This window comes from Panthera leo, chromosome F2 (assembly GCF_018350215.1).
Source record: "Panthera leo isolate Ple1 chromosome F2, P.leo_Ple1_pat1.1, whole genome shotgun sequence".
Taxonomy (NCBI): domain Eukaryota; kingdom Metazoa; phylum Chordata; class Mammalia; order Carnivora; family Felidae; genus Panthera; species Panthera leo.
In genome coordinates this window covers 29,910,445-29,931,659 of record NC_056695.1, presented here as the reverse complement: position 1 = coordinate 29,931,659, position 21,215 = coordinate 29,910,445, and the positions used below count along the sequence as shown (strand labels likewise).

Sequence of the window (21,215 nt, the reverse complement as noted above, 5' to 3'; positions counted from 1 at the left end):
TATGCCACACTATGTGCTCTTGTCAATTTCCTGTAACCCCTAAACCCATCATTTGGCTCTACCCGGAGCAAATTGGACCTGTGTCCCCTTGCCCTGGAATAGATCTTCCCTTCTGTTACGTGCTAGCAAAACAATCTTCCGGGAACCTGCCTGGCATCTATCTATTCCACTTTCTCTGAGGCTGCCTTTCTAGAAAGGAGTGGTACAGATTTACAGGACCTTCTTATCCCGGAAACTGTGCTTTTAAAACCCACTCTTGTCTTACTGGATTTTAGCAGGAGGCATTCCACTCACTATCCATTAGTCTCAGAAAATGCACTGACTTCCAGATGAAAATAATACAATGCCATGAATTCCCACTCCTATTGTGAGTAATAACGGTATTTGTATGGGGAAATAGTCATTAGTCTTCTTGGGGAGTTATTGTAAAGCATCAGGAGCAGACCTGTATTCATATTCACTAAAAATAGTCTAGCACACTAATTGAGGGAAGAATAATTTTAAATGTTAGGTAGCACGCACAGCATCCACTGAAATTTGTTCTACCTTATTATCAAGTAAACTACATCTCTCAATCCTTTTAGGAGCACTTAGCAGTTCAGCCTGCTGAACTGCACTTAGATTTTGGCATTTCTTTAAATGGAATAAAACAATGTAGCCTGGACTTGGGTTATCTATAAGAGCAAACAACTGAAAACAATCCAGATGACTATTAACTGAGCCTTTTTAAAGTAATGTGTAATTATTAAAGAGAACAAGGAGCGCTACATGTGCTGACAAGGACCTATCTCCAAGATAGGTTGTTAAACGAATAAAGCAAACTACGGAGATGCACACACAAAAATTATTCCTGCATTAACAAAGAATATTTCCAGAAAGATAAACAAGAAACAGGTTACCATGATTGCCTCTAAAAAGGAGACCTGAGTGGCTGGGCACAGCAGTGGCAGGCCGACTTATTGCTTACTATACAACCTTTTGAATTTTGTAATATGTGCATTGAATTTATTTACAGATTCAAAACGATTTATTAATTTAAAAGTATTGCATAGGCACTGGGATTAGACAGACTTGTGCTAGTGTTCTGACACAGTTACCAGATAAAATATAGGACACCCAGTTAAATTTGAAATTCAGATAAACAATGAATAAAATAAACTGTAGGTCCTGATCCCACCGCTTATTTTGTTTGTGACCCTAGAACGTGAGTTAGGTGAGGGTCCTCTACAGCACAAAGAAGGAGAGTCAAAGGAGCCAGGATGAGACCTCACGCTGAGCCTGTCTTGAAGTGGCTGTGGCGGGGGGGGGGGGGGGGGGGGGTCCAGAAGCAAGCTCAGCCTCAGAGTTGTCTTAATTTGTGGCAAGGGAGCTATGTTTTGTGTCCCATACCCAGGCCAGCAGCAGCGGTGGGGAAAGGAGGGGAACAGAAATTCTCAAGAACATCCAGCCCTGTGCACATGTGGGTAGAATGCCTTCAGTCTGGCCATGAAAAACCACAGCTGTGGCTGCTGGAAGTACATCCAAGCTGGGAGAGTGAAAGGAAGCTATAAAAGCATATCGAGAGGAACAAGAAGTAGGTCACGGGGAATAATGGTGAGCAGGGCCACTCCTATTCCTGCCTCTAGTTCCTGAACCTCCATATTCCTCCCTTTGGGTATACCCAGCAGTGAGTGATGGCTTTTGTTCTATGGTACAAACCACATCCTGAAGGATCGTACCCCGCTCTCAGCTTTGCCTTCAAGAGGTGGTTACGGTAGGATCAGTGGGTTCCATGGTCCCTTAAACTTTGTTATACCTCATTTACCATAAAGGGTGTCCCCTGACCCAAGGCGATATTTCTCAGACAAGGCACTCTGTGGGGACTTAGTGGTGTTAGCTGAGGCCCTACAGCGAAAAGAGAAACTTTAAATCTGGAATATGTGTCTGCCTGATCATGATGAATTTAGCCATAGCTCCAGCTGAGGAAGAGCTGGAGAAGTCCCTACTGTATTGGAGGGAGTTCTAACTACTTACGGCTGCACGTCAAATCACAGTTTAAACAACAATCAATTTTCTTTTTTTTTTTAAATCTCTCATGGTTCCCCCAGGTCAGGAATTCCCCAGGTCTCAGCAGGGCTGTTCTGTGTTCTCTAGAAGCAGACCCAAAGGCAAGAATTTTTGTGTAAGCACTTCGTTAAAGGAAGTGCTTGGGAGAGACTTGGGCGAGAGGGTGAGGGCAAGAGAGGAGGGGAAGCATGAACAGGAAGAGGAGGAAACCAAGACAAGGTGTGATCCCAGGCAAAGTTCTGCAGAGGGCTGGCTCAGCTTGATCCACAGGGCAGCTCTGGAGTGTCACCTACATCTCAGAGTTGTCCTAACTAGACGCAAGGGACCTGAGCTTTCACACTCCCACACCTGTCAGTCATTGCTTGTTCTCCACCTTGGGGGCAGGGTACCGGCTGGGGGGAAAGAAACTCCCAGGCATGCCTCGCTCTTTATTGGTACAGCTCCAGTGTCCACTTCAAACTGCTTTTAAACCTCTGTCCCTTGATTCTTAAAAAGGAAATAATATTTGTATCTACCTCATTGGTTTTAGGACTAAACGAAACCATGTGACGTTCTCACCTCAGTATCTGGCACTTCTGGAAGAGTAGTCCTGAAATTCATGATCTGGAGCCAGAAGTATCCATATGTTCTTGGTTCTGCTTATGTTTCCTCTATATGCTATACACCAAATATTTCATCACAGGCAGATAAACTATTAATTATCAAAGGCAAAGGTGAGCATTAGGAATTTCTGAAAGGATTTGGACACCATCACGTTAAAGGAGTTTCAGGGAAGCCGGCGGCAGATTCCAGCATCTCACTACCCTCTAACCAAGAACTTGGCACTAGATTCTTCTACATGAGCCTACGTACCGAGAGGCTTTGTGCTGGCTTATTCAGGTTTGTCTTGTGGTTGTAAGTAATATTGTGCTGTAAAAAATTAACATTTAAAGTTTACATATCTGTAGGGGTGCCTGGCTGGCTCAGTGGGTTAGGTGCCCACTCTTTATTTTTTTTTTTAATCTTTATTTATTTTTGAGACAGAGAGAGACAGAGTGTGAGCAGGGGAGAGGCAGAGAGAAAGGGAGACACAGAATCCAAAGCAGGCTCCAGGCTCCGAGCTGTCAGCACAGAGCCTGATGCGGGGCTTGAACTCACCAACCGGCGGGAGATCATGACCTGAGCCGAAGTGAGACGCTTAGCTGACTGAGCCACCCAGGCGCTCCATGTTTAATGTCATTTCTTTTGGACATTCAAAATACTACCTGGCACATAGAAAAGTCTTCAAAAAAATAATTTGTTGAATACATAAATTACTGTTAGTCAAATGATTGGGGAAAGGGAGGATAATTACAGGTCCATAATCTCTCATCCACCAATCCAAAATCCAAAGCTCTGAAAACTGATTTTTTAAAATAATTTAGTTGGTGGCAAAATCTAATTGGAGCCGAACTCATCTGGCAGCAAAGCCTGAGATAAACTGATGCAGGGCCATACATAGTCTTTGTTCACTATGTTCATAGCCTTTGTGTGAATATTCGTGTTTCCTTGCAGGTATATTAATGTGTTTGATGATAGGGTACCACCCCTAAGTGCCTCTGGGAGAGTTATGTAACATATGGGTTAATTTATGGTTTCATTTGTGCATTATATTAACATTCTAAAATGCAGAGCAAATTCTGGAGGCACCTGGGTGGCTCAGTGGGTTGAGCATCTGACTCTTGATTTAGGCTCGGGTCATGATCTTGCAGTTTGTGAGTACAAGCCCCACCATGGTTCCAGTCCCACGTGCGGCTCTGTGCCAACAGCGTGAGGCCTGCTTGGGATTCTCTCTCCGTCTCTCCCCTTCTCTCTCTGCCCCTACCCCACTCACACTCTCTCTCTCAAAAGAAATAAATTAAAAAAAATTTTTTTAATGCAAAATAAATTCTGAATTCAAAAATATATCTGGCCCTAAGGATTGAGATATATGTGTCTCTACCTCTTTTTAAACTTTCCATGTGACTTCCCAGCAGAGCTTGACCCAGTCCATACCCACCTGCCCCAGCACAATGCTTCCTCCTCAGGGGCTCCACCTGGCTTTACATCAAGTTTCTTCCATCCTCTGGCCATTTACTCTTTTTGCTAAAAATTCTCTCCCCTCTTTGTCTCCTGCCTGGTTCCTTTTCTTCCTTCAGGATTAAGCTTAAATTTCTCCTCATCAGAGAGGCTGTCCCTACCTTACCCATTATGGGTTCCTGCTGTTATTCTTCATCAAGCATCCTTTTCGTCCTTTATAGCAATTGTGTCAATCTATAATTATTACACTAGCTTTTTTAATGTTTGCTTATTTATTTATTTGGAGGGAGAGAACAAGCGCTGATGCATGAGCGAACGAAGAGCAGGGAGAAAGAGAGAGAGAATCCCAAGCAGACTCTGCACTGTCAGCACAGAACTTCAAAGAACCCTGATGTGGGGCTTGAACTCATGAACTGTGAGATCATGACCTGGGCTGAAATGAAATGTGGGACGCTTAATTGGCTGAGCCACCCAGGTGCTCCTACGTTAGTTTGGGTTTTGTCCATCTCTCCCTGCTGACTCTAAGCTCCATAAAGACAAGAACTTTCCACCTTCATCCAGTTTTTTATACCCCAGCCCTTGGCATGATGTCTGGTACATTGCGGGGGCCCCACATACATTTGCTGAAGTGAATGAATCAATTAATCAATCCATCTCGAACATACTGACAATGGGGTGGGACACTTAGACCTCATCAGCTAACTAATCAAAACTAATACAATAAGGAAGACATGACTTGTATATGAGATATGAAATTTGTATATAAGTTTGTTCTTGATATAAAGAAAGTAGTTCTCCTAGATCAAAACGAATGACTGCAAGTTTATAAAACTTAGGTACAATGAAATAAGAGACATGATAGACAAAATGTGATTCTCTACTTGCAAATATTCTGATGACATTTTTATGAAATCATCCCTTAGATTTATTGCCTTCACTAACATTGTGTTGGCTCATTCTGGTCTGGTGTCTTACTTCTTATTTTAATGTGTCTTTGTGCCCCTGATATGTGGAATTGAAATAGCATTACTTCCCCATCATACAGAATCTGCCCAAACATACAGAATCAACACTGATTTAAATTGTCTAGGATTCTAGGATTATTTCCTATTTCCAGAATAAAGAATTTAACTTATCATCAGAAACTTCTACTGACATGTTACTCATTTCAAGATGAAATCAGAAAGTTTTGAGATGATCTTATCTGTGTCATGATGATTTCTCCAAGGTTTCTGGGTGTGGTATGCATTTCGTAAAATGATGCATTACACAGGTTAACCTCCAGAACTGGCAGTTTTCCAGAAGTCTGCCTGTTCCAGAAAGAGTGGCATATTTCCCACTCCCTCTGTGTTTCTGCCCTGTGTGGCTAAGGAAGGAAGCTGAATTTCGTGGTTAGTGCAATAGACTGAGTCAGCAAGCTTTGCTTCTATATTTGGCTGTGTGATTTACTGAAAACCTTTGTCAAACCAACTCTGTCTAAACCATGAAAGAAATCTTTGTTCTCTTATATGTAACTTTTCAAACTTCTGAGTGAATGCTATCTTCATTACTACTGTTCTGAAATTCTGAAACATATCACTGGGGTTTTTCTCCCCTGTGTTTCTTTCAGAAAAGTAATAAACCAACACACCAACCAAGCAAGAAACAAACTACACAAAACACCAGGAAATCAGTGGCATAACCAAACATATTTCACGTGACCTCGCAGGGCCATCCACACAGATGAGAATGAGAATACAGGCCCTTGGAGTTGTGCCCAGGTAAACACCATGGTCTTGCATAAAGCCCAGCAAACGAGAAAGAGCCAAACTGTCCCACCATAAATAAAATATTGATTCTTTAACTTGTCCATGAGGGTTGACTTTAGAATCAGAATTTCCCTACCTTTAGATATTTAATTGTATAAAGGAAAAAATGTGTTCCTTGTTAAAATAGTTTAAGTGCTTCTTGGAGGCAAAATATTTTGTAGGGTAGACATTTCTTTAATCAGGTACTACTAAATTCTACAACTTTTTGAGGTCAGCCTTGTCTGCAACCTGGCAATACCTGGCCTATGTCTAGCTGAAGGGTAAATACTTCTTAAATATCTTTAAAAGATTCCATTACATCAATGTATAAAAATGTTCATTGAACCATAGTTAATAACTGAAAACTTTAAAAAAAAACCTTCAGTGTTTATCATTAGGCAATTGATAAAATAAATAACAGAGTTGAAGTAAAGTTAAATATTATGAAATTAAAAAACAACATGGATAGGGTGGTTCAAGTCAGTAGTTTAGGAAGGAAGACCCTGAATTCAGCTGCACCCACAGACACAACAAATCGAGAGAGCCACATATGCAGCAATTCTCTCTGAAAGAAAAAAACCCTGAAAACCAGCTGAACAGATTCTCCACAACAAATGATAAAAAGGCCACATCAAGACTGGCAGAGGAAGCGAGACAGGTCTTTCCAAAAACCCCAACCCTCCCCCCCCCCCCAGCAACCTACAATCCGAAGAAGCCAGGAGGGGCCTCACAAATACTGAACTTCTCTCTGGGGAGGAAGGGTATGTGCTCACCATCAGGCACCCCAACCCTTAGCCTTGCCCCAGAGAGGTAGCTCCCAAAATACCTGGCTTTGAAAACCAGTGGGGTTCACGTGCAGGAGAAACATACCATAGGGGACAGATTCCACTCTTAGAAGGCTCACACACAGACGTATTTGCTCCAGGACCCAGCGTAAAAGCAACAGATTGAAAAATGCCTAGGCCATATGTGAAGGAGATTCATTTGCTAACCTTAAGTCATTAGCCGGAGGTGCAGAAGCTTGTTGGAACTTTCTCCGGGTCGGAGGCACAGGCGGGAGCCATCTTTACACTCTCCCTCTGCCTTGCTGATTGCAGGTGTGCGTGGACGTCGTTTTTTTATCCTTACTCTAGCCTGTAAGTGTCAGCAGGTGAGCACTCCACCCTCCACACCATTCCTGCATTTTTATATACTAACAATGAACTATCAGAAAGAGAATTTAAGAGAATAATCCCATTTATAAGTGCATCAAAAAGACTAAAATATCTAGAAATAAATTTAAGCAAGGAGGTAAAAGATCTGTACGCTGAAAACTCTGAGACATTGATGAAATAAATTGAAGAAGACACTAATAAATGGAAAGCTATTTTGTGCTCATGGATTGGAAGGATTAATATTGTTAAAATGTCCATCTTACCAAACGAAATCTGTAGATTCATTGCAATCCCTATCAAAATTCCAATGGTATTTTTCCACAGAAATAGAACAAACAATTCTAAAATTTGTGTGGAACCACAAAAGATCCTGAATAGCCAAAACAATCTTGAGAAAGAATAACAAGGCTGGAGAGCTCACACTCCCAAATTTCAAACTATATGATAATAGTAATCAAAACAGTATGGTATTCGCATAAAAACAGACACATAGATCATTAGAATAATAGAGTCCACAAATAAACCCATGCATATATGATCAGTTGATTTACAACAAAGGATGCAAGAATATATATATACAATGGGGAAAGTACAATGTTTTCAATAAATGGTGTTGGGAAAACTGGAGGGCCACATGCAAAAGAATGAAACTGGACCATTAATCTTATACCATACAAAAAATCAACTCAAAATGGGTTACACCTGCATAGAAGACTGGAAACCATAAAAGTCCTAGAAGAAATCATAGAGGGTCTACTCCTTGAGATTGCTCTTCATGATATTTTTTCAGCTCTGACTCCAAAGGTAGTGGTGACAAAAGTAACAATATGTAAGTGGGACTACATCAAACTAAAAAGCTTCTGAACAGGGAAGGAAACAATCAACAGATGAAAATGCAACCTACTGAGTGGGAGAATATATTTGCAAGGCATATATCTGAGAGGTGGTTAATAGCCAAAATATATAAAGAATTTATTCAACTCAAAAACAAAACAAAAAAAAACAGATAATCCAATTACAAATGGACAGAGGATCTGAATATACATTTTTCCAAGGAAGACATGCACATGGCCAAATAGGCACAGGAAAAGATGCTCAACATCACTAATCATCAGGGAGATGCAAATTAAAATCACGATGAAATATAATGTCACACTTGTCAGAATAGCTATTATCAAAAATATAAGAAATAACAAATGCTGACATGGCTGTGGTTATAGAGAACACTTGAGCCCTACTGGTAGAAGTGTAGATTGGTACAACCACCATGGAGATTATTCCTCAAAAAAGGGAAAACAGAACTACCATATGATCCAGCAATTCCACTTCTTGGTATTTCTCTGAAGAAAATGAAAACATTAATTTGAAGATATACGCATCCCCACATTCACTGAAACATTATTTACAATAGCCAAGATATGGAAACCACCTAAGTGTTTATCAATGGATGAACGAATAAAGAAGATGTGATATACATGTAAAGTGGAATACTATTCTGCCATAAAAAGAATGAAATCTTGCCATTTGCAACAACATGGATGGACCCAGTGGGTAATATAGTAAGTGAAATAAGTCAGATAAAGGCAAACACCATATGATTTCACTTAAACGTGGAATCTAAAAACATAACACATGAACAAACAAAACTCAAAGATATAGAAAATAGAATGGTGGTCGCTAGTGGGGAGGGATGTTGGGGTGTGGCTGAAATAGGTGAAAGGGATCCAAAGGTACAAACTTCCAGTCATTAATAAGTCATGGGAATGAAAGGTACAGCATGATGACTATAGTCAATAACATTGTATTATATATTTAAAAGTTGTTAAGAAAATAGATCTTGAAAGTTCTCATCATAAGGGAAAAAAACTTAATTTTTCTGGTAACTTTGTATGAGGACAGATGGTAACTAGACTTATTGTAATGATCACTTTGTGATGTATACAAATAGCAAATCATTATGTTGTATACCTGAAACTAATATAATGTTACATTATATTCAATTGTATTATATTCAATTTAAAAGTAAATACTTAAGTTAAAGAACTAATGTGAATGTTATATTCAATTATATTATATTCAATTATATTTCAATTAAAAAGTAAATATTTGAGTTAAAAAGCAAGACTAGAATATTGGTTTGTATGATCCCATGTATGAAATGTTTTGGATCTATATGCACATAGATGCATAAAGAATTATCTGAATATTCATAAGTAAATATTAATATTGACATTCTATGGAAGTGAGACTTCCAGGGCTCTTTTATTTTCTTCTTTGTACTTTTCTGTGGTATTTTTTTCTGTAGTATTTTCTAATATATTATTCATTTATCATTAAAAATATAAATATAGCTATTTATATTAAAATGTTTTTAAATTTTTCTTAGAGAAGCAAGTAAATAAGAAGTTAAACATCACCCAATAGCAAGAGATAACCACTGTTACCATTTTTTATGTTTTTCTACATATATGCACATATTGTTACACAATGGGACAACATGTACATAATACAGTCAAATTTTCTTTTCACTTTCCAGTGCATTATGAAGCTTTTCCTAAGATCTTAGTAGTCTTTTATTGTTTATGCCTGTTAGTATTTTATCATATGTTCATACCATTATTATTTAAGCAATCCCCCACTTTCTAGAAGTTACATGCCTTCCAATTCTCTGCTAGAGTACATAGCACTCTGATGAACATCCTCATCCCCAAATTTTCAACTATTAGGAACACTTTTTCTAATTCGGGAGAAGATGAAGCCAGCTCACCTACCATCAGACAAAAGCCAATTGTTTCATTTGTTGCCAAAAACACAGTTCAGCCTCTCAGCCACTTCTGGAACCAGAAATAAATGCTCCATGGTAAAACCAGCCCTGTCAGTTGGGCTTGAAATCTCGTTTCCCAGATCCATGACAAATAATTCCTCACTATTTTATTAGCTCTTTGTCACATTAAAGACATTTTTAAAAATATTTTTTCCAGTATTTTCCATTGTTTTTAGTAAGAGGGTTTTTCTAAATATCAAGTTTTCTATTACTGAAAGTGAAACTAAGTTTATTATTTTATCTTTTTGTCTTCTGCCCTTTCCTACTCGAGACCCTCCAATGGTTTCTTCCGACCCTCGGATAAACCCCAGATCCCACATGCTCTGTTTCCTACCCAAGTATTAGACTATATTGTGCCCTTCATGGCTTCACTTTCAACAAGCTTCTGTCACTCTGTCACTTGGTTTGTCCCCCCCTTAGGGCTATTGTAGTCGCTAACCTCTCTGCCTAGAGAGGAAATAAAAATACTGTTTCCAGGTGTTTACTTGCTTACTTTCTGCTCATTATTCAAGTCTCGGTTCAAACATTCCCTTCCTGAGAGGTCTTCCCCGACCATCCCATATAAAGTAGCTTCAACCCTACTCACTGCTTATCACACTACTGTTTTAATATTATTTTCTTGCTGCATTTATCGCTCCGTGCCATCTGTTACAATTGTCTGTCCACGATTCTATCTTCTCACACTACGATGTTAGTTCCATGAAAAAGGAAAGGCCCCTGACCCTGCTCTATCTTGTTCACCATACCATGTGACATCAGCACCATAGCAAGCACTCTTCCAGAAGTATCATTGTTCTCTTCTCAGACATTTTCAAAGTGTGCAGAGTAGAAGGACGAATGGGAGGAGCCCACGGACTTGATCCCAAGGAAATGTTCACATATGATCTGGTGACTGGTCTGACAGACCAGATGTCATAAGACTCGAGTTATTTTCCAGTTGCTGTGGGACCAGTGACAAGTCATACCACCCTGCCTTTCACAATATTTCAAAACATGTGTCACGCAGCTCTTTAAACCAGTTTACCAGCTTCATCATTTCTTCCTACTAATCCACATCACACATGACCTACTAAAGGGCAGTGAATTCTAAGAGGACAACACCAGAAAAGGAAAACAGTGAGTACATGAAACCCAGGAAAAAGCCATCATTATTCTCATAAACTTAAAAGTGAATTTAAAATACAACAAGCACTAATAATCATTGATTAATAAGCCGCAGGAATTGAATAATAACCAAAGTTGCGCAGGCAGCATTAAAATCTAGGTAGTAAACACATGGTTCCCAAACTTGTATTTTTATTATTTTACTCTGAGAGAGTGCACATATGCGCAATCGGGGTGGGCAGGGGACAGAGGGAGAGGGAAAGAGAATGTTAAGCGGCTTCACCCTCAGGCTCCACCCCCAGGGCCGAGCCCAACAGGCAGGGCTTGATCTCGCGTCCCTTGAGTCGTGACCTGAGTCAAAACTTAGAGTTGGGCTCTCAACCAACTGAGCCACCCAGCCCACCCCATCCTTTTTTAAATTATAGCACAAACACCAGATTTGGGGAAAGCAGTTGAGATTAAGACTCAAGAAACCACTGAATGACAATAAAGGCAACATAATTCTACTTGCATATAACTAAACCTCATATTGCCTACAAAGATTGCACGGCTGATTGCACCGCTGTGATTCAACATAATCATTCACCCTTAGGCACTCAGATTGTGTTTGAAGAAAACAGTTCATGCCCTTGTAGCACTCAAAGACCTAATCCAAAAGTTAAGTCATCTCTTGCCTGCATATTTTTCTTCGGTGAGGGTTTGATTTATATGAATCCATCTTACTTGTAGTAAATTATATCTAATCTGCACCATGTTCCACAAACAACTCAGATCAAGTTCTGTGTGATAAACATTGTCTGTTGGCCGTACTCAGCTGTAGTAAGATAAATTTTACACGTTGATCGAAATTGGCCAGCCTATTTACTGGTAGAGCAGAATGTCATGACCTACCAGTTCAGAAGAATGATGGAATCCCTCACTCCCTATTTCATCCGTATTCTATCATTATCAAGCACACTATTCTAGTGTAAGTAAAAGACCAGATTAAATTTGAACAGTGTGGGCGAAGGGCAGGAAATATGGTTTCAAAAATAAATTGAAGTAAAATCATGAAGGGTCTTAAATAATATTAAAATGTGTTAAACAAGTACAAAGAAGCCATTAATTAAAGAATTTAATCACTCAACAGTATTTATTGAGTATCTCCTGTGTGCCAAGTTGCTTACTAATCGAGTGCTAGAGAACGCTGTTAAAACAAAGTCCCTTCTTCATGGACTTCTTACATTCCAGTGGGAGAGACGGATAATAACCCCCTCCCCACCCAAAGTTTTAAGTAGATATATAGCTAGTCGGGGCTGGTGGTAAGGACAAGGGCAGTGTAGGGGAACAGGGAGTATGGGGGAGGCGTGATAACTATTACATATAGCGTGGTCTGGGAATGACTTATTCCTAGGGGAACATTTGAGAAGACACCTGAAGGAGGTGAGAAAGCTGAAAAACCTGGGTTGCAGATTCCTTAGGAAAGACTGTTATAGGCAGAGGCAACAAGTGCAAACATCCTGAGGCAGGAGCACACTTGTGTCAACAACAGTCAAATGCCTGGGGTCCCTGGGTGGCTCCGCAGGTTGGGAGACCGACTTCAGCTTAGGTCATGATCTTGCAGTCCCTGAGTTTGAGCCCCACATTGGGCTCTATTTTGTGGCCAGCTCAGAGCCTGGAGCCTGCTTCAGATTCCGTGTCTCCCCTTCTCTCTGCCCCTCCCCCACTTGTGCTGTCTCTCTCTCTCTCTCTCTCTCTCTCTCTTTCAAAAATAAATAAAAACATTAAAAAAAAAAAAAAAAGTCAGTGCCTGAAGGGAAATGTGTGAGAGGGGAGCGATAGGAGAAGAAATCAGGAGAGGAATTGGGAAGTTGGGAGACACAGGCAAGAATAGATAGGACCTCTGTAAAGACTTTGGCTTCTTTTTTTAATTTTTTTTTTTAATGTTTATTTATATTTTGAGAGAGAGACAGAGAAGAGAAAGGGACAGAGACAGAGACTGAGTTGGGGGAGGGCAGAGAGAGAGGGAGACATAGAATCCAAAGCAGGCTCCAGGCTCTGAGCTGTCAGCACAGAGCCCAATGCAGGGCCTGAACTCACAATCTATGAGATCATGACCTGAGCTGAAGTCAGATGCTCAACCGACTGAGCCACCCACGCGCCCCAAGACTTTGGCTTCTTAACAGAGGATTATATACTTTAACCTTGTTTTTTAATATGATAGCTCTGGGAGAATAAAAATGCCAACAGGAGAGCAGAGGAGAGATGGTGGTGTTTGAACCAGGATGGTATCTGCAGAAGAGGTGAAAAGTAACTGAATTCTAAATATATTCTGAGGGTAAAGTTGAAATAATTTGCTTACGGATTAGATTTGGTATGAAAAAGAAAGGAATTAAAGATTACTCCTAGGCTTTCATGTTGGGAACTGGAAAAATGCCATTTCCACGTACTAAGGTGGAGAATACTGCAAGAGGAGGTTTGGGATCAAAATTAAGAAACTCAATTTTGGAAAACATGAGGTTAGCATCATGGGTATTTAAATTTACATTTTAATTGATTAAATTTGAGCAAAATAAAAAATTCAATTCCTCAATTGCACTCACTACATTTCAAGTGCTCAATACCCACAAACATGTGTCTGGTGGCCACTCTATTGGACAGTGCGGATGTTATAGCCCGTTTCACCACAGAAAGTTCTATTCAGCAGTACTGGAGAGGCACTGGGTCTTTACTATGTGCTGGACCTTGGGCTAAGTGCTTTACATACATTATCTCATTTAATATTTAGAACAATGCTATGAGTCAGACAATGTGGTATCTTATTACAAAGAAGGTAGGTAACTAAGGATCAGAAGTCAAGTAATTTGCCGAGTTACACAGTTCTTAAAGGGTAGGGAGCCAGAATTGGATTACAGGACTTTCTGCTTCCAAAGCCCAAGCACTTACATCATCATATTATAGTTTAGGAAGATTAAACAAGTTTGAAATTAAACATGACATCTATAAAGAAATGTCTACTAGGTTATCAGCAACAAAGGATTGAAGCATAGAAAACAGGAGACCTGACAGATCTGGGGTAAAAGTGAGTCCCCGAGAGATCCCGTGTGTTGTAGAACTAGCCAGAATACATTCCAGCAGATGACCATTTAAAAGAAAACAAAAATACTCAAAGAAGGCACTACTTTCTATCTTTTGCTAAGGGGTCAAGTGACATTAAATGATCGCTTAGCAGAAAGAAGGGCTTACCTGACACCAGGTGACATGGAGTTGAGATACACTGCTCTATCCAGTCGTTCTCAACCAGGTATGGTACATACCCTTATAGGACATATGGAAGTGTATGGGATGTTTGGGGTAGGCTGATGGGTGCCATGAGCATTCTGTGGCCATGATCTTAGGATGTGAAGTCGTAGGATGCTTGCCATCTGCCAGCACAGTAGAAAATTCTCTCACCCAAAATGTGAACAGTACCCATGTAAGGTACATGAGCCTACTATCCTGCAAGCAATACTCCACAGTCCATAAACTGAGGCAGTGTAGGCATTAGAGCCGGGTGGCTAGAAGCACAGGCTTTACAGTTAGATAAACGTGCGCTCCTATGTGTTCTCTGACTTGTATCCACTGTATGGGCTTGGGACCATTACCTAGACTCTGAGCTTTAGTTTCATCTAAATGCAGAAAACAATCGTTAATGAACATAATCTAGGGTGGTTCTAAGAACTACAAAACTTTTATAGTACTTGGTCCAGGGTCTGGTTCAGAGAGAGTTGTGTAAGTGTATACTATTGTTCGAAGTTGAAAAAGAGGATGGAAGAGGAACTCTAGCATGAAGACTAAAATAAGCAAGATGGAAATTCAAATAGAAAAGGAAGTTTAGAGCAGCACCATCCGATAAAAAAACACGGACACAAAAATGCTAGCACACATAATTTAAAATTTTCCCCTGACACCTTAAGAAAAAGAAACAGGCAAAATTAGTTTTTTTTTTTTTAATTTAGAATATTTAGGTAACCAACTATATCCAAAATGTTATTTCAATTTGCAATCAATATTTAAAAAAAGAGGAATTTAACCTTTTTTTGTATCAAGTCTGAAATCCAATATGTATTTCACTTTCAACACATCTCAACTGAGATGAGCCACATTTCAAGTCCTCAACATCCATCTGTGGCTCATGGCTACATGTATATTTTTTTGTTTATTTTTATTTTGAGAGAGAGCAAGAGTGTGAGAGAGGGGCAGAGAGTGAGGGACAGAGAGAATCCCAAGCAGGCATCAGCACAGAGCCCAACTCAGGGCTCTATCTCTTTAACCATGAGATCATGACCTGAGCTGAGATCAAGAGTGAGTCACTTAACCAACTGAGCCACCCCGCGCCCCTTAGGGCTCCATATTGGACAGCACAGGGCTAGAGTGTCAGTGAGCTGAGCTCTTTCCCTGACTGCAAGCTTTCAGCAATTCTGAAGATTCTTACCAGCTAACATTTCAACGCATGGAGGGTGGTTTCGCAGGTCTCAATTATTACATTTGAGGGACTTTATAGACTCGGGATCTTAATACAAGCTGGTAAGAGACAGTGTTGCAGAATGACTGAACATGGAGTATACTCTATAAGATGTAGGTTCCCAATACAGCAATACTACTTCCTATATCCTTTAACAGATTCGCTAGTCGAAACCTGTTTTCTTATTTACAGAATTGAGATAATGGTACTACTTCCTTGAAGTGTTACCTCGGCTATCATGCATACAAACCTTTAGCCCAATGTCTACAAGCTATTTCTCCAAATGTGAACTGCAGATGTTTGTATTTGGGTTTGAGAACTAGAACAGGGGTTCATCAGAATTCTGGTTATTCTTTACATAGATACACAGGCAGCATTTTAGAACTCTGTTACTTCTATGGCTTTTGTTAATGAGCAGATTGTGTTCTTCCAAAGTTGGTGTTTCTCCTCACAGTGAGGGGCAATGATGTGACCTTGTACCCAGATATGCCTCAACAGCTAGATCACTGCCTGGCACATGGCACGTCCTCAGAAAATTAGTTAAGAGAATTTGGGTTGCAGAATTCCTGAATAATAGCTATAAATGCACCGTTAAAAGTATGATCATTGGTCAATGATGGTAATTTAACTTTTATTCTAATATTTAAATTATAAAGATTATGTAACAATTTTTAACGAGAATAGTCTTTGCCAGAAATTTAAGATCTTTGAGTTGATACAAAGTTCTAATAGTGTAGGGCAAGCTTAAATGATTAGTAGTGTATCTGCCACAGAAGTAGTTCTCTATATAAATTACTAAAATTTATCTCAATTTAGGACCCTTAAGACTACTCCAGAATTTATTCAATTCATACTTATTAAAATTCACCACTAATTTCCTATGAAATTTAAAAAAGCATACAACACTGGCATAGCACAAACACATTTATTTACTAACCAAAGGGATGATCCTAATTAAATCAACACTTTGAAATAGCTGCATGTAAAATGTTTGTGATAAAGATAATTGAACACAGTGATGAAAAAAAAAAAGCATATGGAGATTTGCTCATTGAACTGAGCTTGTTCATCCTCACAGCTAATTCCTGTCCAAATGATGATGGAATTTTTACTCTACTTTTTCATAGACCCGAGTACAGGTGACATTGTTCATGACGCACTCCTAGAAGAACGATATTAAAGAATTAGGTTAGTCATGCATCCCAGAACAATGGTAGTAGTTCAATACTAGGGTCAGCATCTTATGAAACTTTGTAATCTACTTCATAGATGGAGAAAATGGTTTGTTTTTTTTTTTGAGAGAGAGAGAAAACGCGCGCATGCACGTGGGGCAGGAGCAAAGAGAAGAGGAATCTTAAGCAGGCTCCATGCCCAGTACAGAGCCCCAAGTGGGGCTCCATCTCACAAACCATCAGATCATGACCTGAGCCAAAATCGAGAGTTGGAAATCTGACTGACTGAGCCATCCAGGCACCCCAGAAAATACATTCTAAAATTCCTGGGTTTGAAAAGCTAGAACCCATTATTTTGCTTATGATGTGTGTATGGCAAACGAAAGCCCTGATTTGCAAAATCTAAAGTTCTCATGTTCACGATCAGTGATATTGAACAATTAAGTGAACTATGAGTGCTAATAAGGAGATCGGCACTTACCACTACTAATTTACCATCTTCCAATTTTCTTGTTATTGTGCTTTCCTTCCCATCCCATTCCTGATGTTGAACCAACGCGCCATTTGTAAAGGTGCAGACAGTCTGCAAAAATAACACTTTTTAATCTTCCAAAGTATGTTACAAGAAGAGTTTCCATGACTCGTAACTTCCTTAATCAACATTTTTTCATCTTTTCCTTTCTGGGTTCACTTCATTAACTATACCGACTCTATTCATAATATAGTTTATGCTTTTCAATCTAGACCCCTATAAGAGACACTCATTCTCTCATGTTTCTTAAACTATTTTTCCAAAATACACTAAGTTATGAAGCTGGTACTTTCACTAATTTGTCAAACTCAGTTCATAAACTAGTTTGACTTTTTCGTTAAGTTTTGCTCATAAACAGTAAGACTATTATTAATACAATCTATCATTCTAGAAGTCTAGAATGGACTTTAAGTCTAGAATGGATTTTGTTAAGTTATGACTGACCTGAGTTTTTCTGCCATCAGCTGTAGTTTCTTCAAACTTCTCTCCCAGGTTACATGAGAACTGTGTTGTTTTCAGAGTGCTCTCAGTTTTTATGGTGAGGTTTTTGCCATCAGAAGAGATGATACAATCTGGTTTGGCCATTGCACCCACTTTTCGCAGAGCCATGCCCACTCCTGTAGAATGTTACCCCATGTTAAATAACAGGAAGACCAAGTCTATGGTTTACATAACAAATAGAGTAAAATTCAACTGCAGTTGCTATGTTCTACATATTTTCACTTATTCACTTCTCAATAACAAGTGTAAACACAAACCCAGTGCTTACCATGTGCCAGAACTTAACATGTATTGATTAATAGGAAGCCTTGCAACAACTGTGTGAGAGGTAGCATTGTCTCCATTTTACAAGAGGAAAGAGTGAGGCACTGAAGTTACTTACCGAAGCTCATTCAGCTAGGAAGTGTTGGAGCTGGGAACCAAAAGAACAGACAGTTTGGCTCTAAATCTCAGCTCTTGGCCACCATGCTATGCTGGCCTTCAGAAAGTCAGGGAAGAAATCTGGATTGCTAAAACTATCTACTCAATTCTGCCAAATGTTGTATTATAGGACTCTAGCACACAGTCTGACACATCCAAGGCCCTGGATAAATCTTTGACTAATAACTACACAAAATCCAAATCAACTCTATTCAAATATCACAAGAGTTTTTTAAGAGTTAACTCCACAATCATGATGCTAATAAACTGGGAAAAATTTACCCTCAAAGACAGTGAACATTTCAGAGCTGCGTAACTCAATTACTATATTGATATCATATTGAGTTTATAATCTATGTATTTCTCCTTAACGTTAACATTTACAAGGAAACTTAGATCTAGGCCAAACCCTGGTTTCACAGACGAGACCACAACCTAAGCAAAAATCACTGGCTTGATGATTAAAAATTCAACTAGGCTTGCAATGTCTTCTTGATGCGTTCTCTTTTGTCATTTTGGGGGCTGGTGCCTTGTGTTGTTAGTGAGTGATTATTTATTCTCACTTTGGACAAAGGGCTCTGCTCTTCCCACACCTTGACTGCCCCCTAAGGAATTGAGCCTTGACAACCTTCATGACTCTAGAACCCTGGAAATAAGCCATCTAGTAAACACATTCACTTTCAATGGGCAGAGAAATGGCATTATGTGGTCCTCACAAAAGTGAACACATACACACATTTCCTGGATATGAATGAAGTAAATGGCTTTCTCCAGAGTTCTCTTGATCTAGATAGACTTACAGCACATACACCAAAATAGTGCATTCCAGTTTTACTCACAGTATCATAAATACACTCAAGATTCACCACAGAACCAGCTTAAGCTGTCATCGTCTTGGATAAAGGCTAAGAAGGAGTGTTTCTGAAGTGCCAGGGGGACTAGGTCTCAATAGAGGGTCTTTGTAGTAATTTTTACACCAGAAAGGAAGCCCCTTTCCAGATAAGATCCACACTATAGGATTCGATCCCACTCCACAGTAGCTCCCTAGTGGCCTGCCACAAAGGTCCATTTTTGTTTGCTAATCCACCCATTGTGTCAAGGAGCATACTCGTTGCCACTGGCCTAGAAAAGGACAATAATAGAGAATCAAGTACAGTTCAGAGTGAGAGGGAAAACTCGAATCTTCCTCCAGAGGCTCATACTCCTGGAAGGTTGTAAGCAGTCCAGGGCTTCTGCAGGGCTACACCCATCTGGCAGGCAGCTGGCAAGCAGCCGCAGGAGGGCTCTGCAGCTTGACTGCGGTTTTCCAGTAAAACCCCCTCACCCTCAACACGCAGAGGGCAGGGCAGCGGAGGGTACCCCCCCCCCCCCCCAGGCTCAGCAGGCCTCGCCGTTTCCCTGGCACAGGCCACCCGCCCACCGCGGCGCTCAGGGCGGCCAGCGCCAGCACCGCCAGCACGAGGTCGGTGTCGCCAGCGCCACGCCTCTCAGCGCCGCGCGGTAGGGGGGAAGAGGGCGGGGGACGAGGATGCCCGTACCAAACCCAAGCGCCCGGCAGGTTTAGGGAGAGGCAGCCGAGGGCGGAACGAAAGCTGAAGCGGCAGCCCCAATCGGACCTTCCAAAGGGCTTCTGCGGGGAACCGCGCCCCGGCCCCGCGCCCCCGTGGAGGAGAGTAGGGGTGGGGGAACCCGTGCTCCATCTAGCCACAAAAGATGAGGCAGTGCCGGCGCAAGGTGCGAAAGGAGTGGGTGCCGCCACGACGGGGCGACTGGGAGAGGCAGGATGGTGGCGGGGGGTCGGAGGAGGAGTAGCGGGAAGAGAAAAATAGGGAAAGTTACGGGGGCAGCCCGAAGGAGGTCGAAAGAAGTGAAGCCTGGGGTGGGAGGAAGAGGAGCGCGCTCAAGGGCAAGAAGCAGTGCGGGTGGCTGCCGCGTGGGCTAGGGAAAAGCAGAGCCGGGAGGCCCGGGAGACAGAACGTGTCGAGAATCCTCAGGCGGGCGGCAGGCGCTCGCTGCTCTCCGGGCTGCTTGCCCACGTGGTGGTGGGGGGGGGCGGGCGGCGGTGATGGGAGATGCATGGGTGTACAGGGGGTAGCGGCCGAACACGCCCCGCCGCTGGGCTCAGCACGCTGAAGGGGACCTAGGAACAGACACAGGCTCGCCACGTTACAGGCGCCGCACGGTCGGGAGCCTCACCTACTTCCTTCATGTATTCGTCAAAGCCTTTGCTCTCCACTAAGCGCCATCTTCCTACCAACTGCTGAAGGGTGGCCATGGTGGGCGCTGGCGGACGGGCGTGCAGAGCGAGCGGAGCCGAGCGGGGCGTCAGGAGCGTGGCTTGCGACCTGCCGGCAACCGTGGCTGCTTTATAAAAGCGGCGCGTGCCGGGCGGCACCGAGAGGCCAATGAGAGACGCGCCTCGCCCGCTCCCGCCCCGCCCCCCCCCCCCCCCCCCGTACGCCCCCAGGGCCTCTTTCCCCGGGTCGCCAAATGCGAACCCGTTCCACCTGCCCGGGGACGGAGGTAGGATGGCGGGGGCTCCCCCCGGCGCTTCCTGCAAGCGGCAACTCGCCCGGCGCGCCCCACGCCGCCCCGGACGCCGGCGCCTGCACGTTCCAGCGCCTCCGCATAGCCGGGAAGCCAGAGGGGCCACCGGGGCGCCCGGTCCCACCCCTGTTGGGCCGCACCGTTTTCCCTGCAGGCCGCCACTCTTTTTTCTTCGAAATACCCTAAAGAATCCACTAGCCCGAGCAGGGCTTGGGCGGCAGAAATTGGTTGATAGGTGGTGGTTTGGCTGAGCGATAGAGTTCTTTACCCACCTCGTCTCTGCTCTTAGCGGACTAACCCACATCCCATACCTTCCTGAGAGAATCTGTTCTCCCCCTCTTCGGGCCACCGCCCCCCAGTCTCCTCCACCCATGCCCAGTTTGGGCCTCAGGGCGGGTGAGTTAGATTTGAGTTAGACGATTTTATCAGAAGGCACAGGGCAGGGGAAGATGTCCTAGGAGGTTCAGTTTACAAACTACAACTCCTTAAGAAGTTTCAATTGAAGTGACTGTCATTGCTATTAAAGGTAACCATTCAAGAATGTCACTCGTTTCTATTCCTAGCTGAGTGAGCCCTTCATAGTCTGCCCTCAGGCTCCCAAGAATTGA

General features: G+C 41.9%; 1 protein-coding gene across 1 annotated transcript; it reads right to left on the bottom strand.

The window, feature by feature from the left end:
- Positions 1-16,346: 16,346 nt before the first annotated feature.
- Positions 16,347-20,416, bottom strand: FABP5 (fatty acid binding protein 5). Its single transcript, XM_042924292.1, has 4 exons — positions 20,257-20,416; positions 17,584-17,756; positions 17,089-17,190; positions 16,347-16,597 (listed from the first exon to the last, which is right to left on the bottom strand). Exons 1-4 carry the CDS (start codon positions 20,333-20,335, stop codon positions 16,544-16,546), a joined length of 408 nt encoding a protein of 135 aa, XP_042780226.1. The 5' UTR covers positions 20,336-20,416; the 3' UTR covers positions 16,347-16,543.
- Between the last annotated feature and the right edge of the window lie 799 nt (positions 20,417-21,215).

What these genes read in the sequence shown, in the direction of transcription:
- FABP5 (XM_042924292.1), bottom strand. Translation starts at nt 20,335, where the DNA reads ATGGCCACCCTTCAGCAGTTGGTAGGAAGATGGCGCTTAGTGGAGAGC. An exon ending in CGAATACATGAAGGAAGTAG is followed by an intron (nt 17,757 to 20,256) that starts GTGAGGCTCCCG and finishes AACATTCTACAG; the next exon opens with GAGTGGGCATGGCTCTGCGA. An exon ending in AAGATGGTAAATTAGTAGTG is followed by an intron (nt 16,598 to 17,088) that starts GTAAGTGCCGAT and finishes TCGTTCTTCTAG; the next exon opens with GAGTGCGTCATGAACAATGT.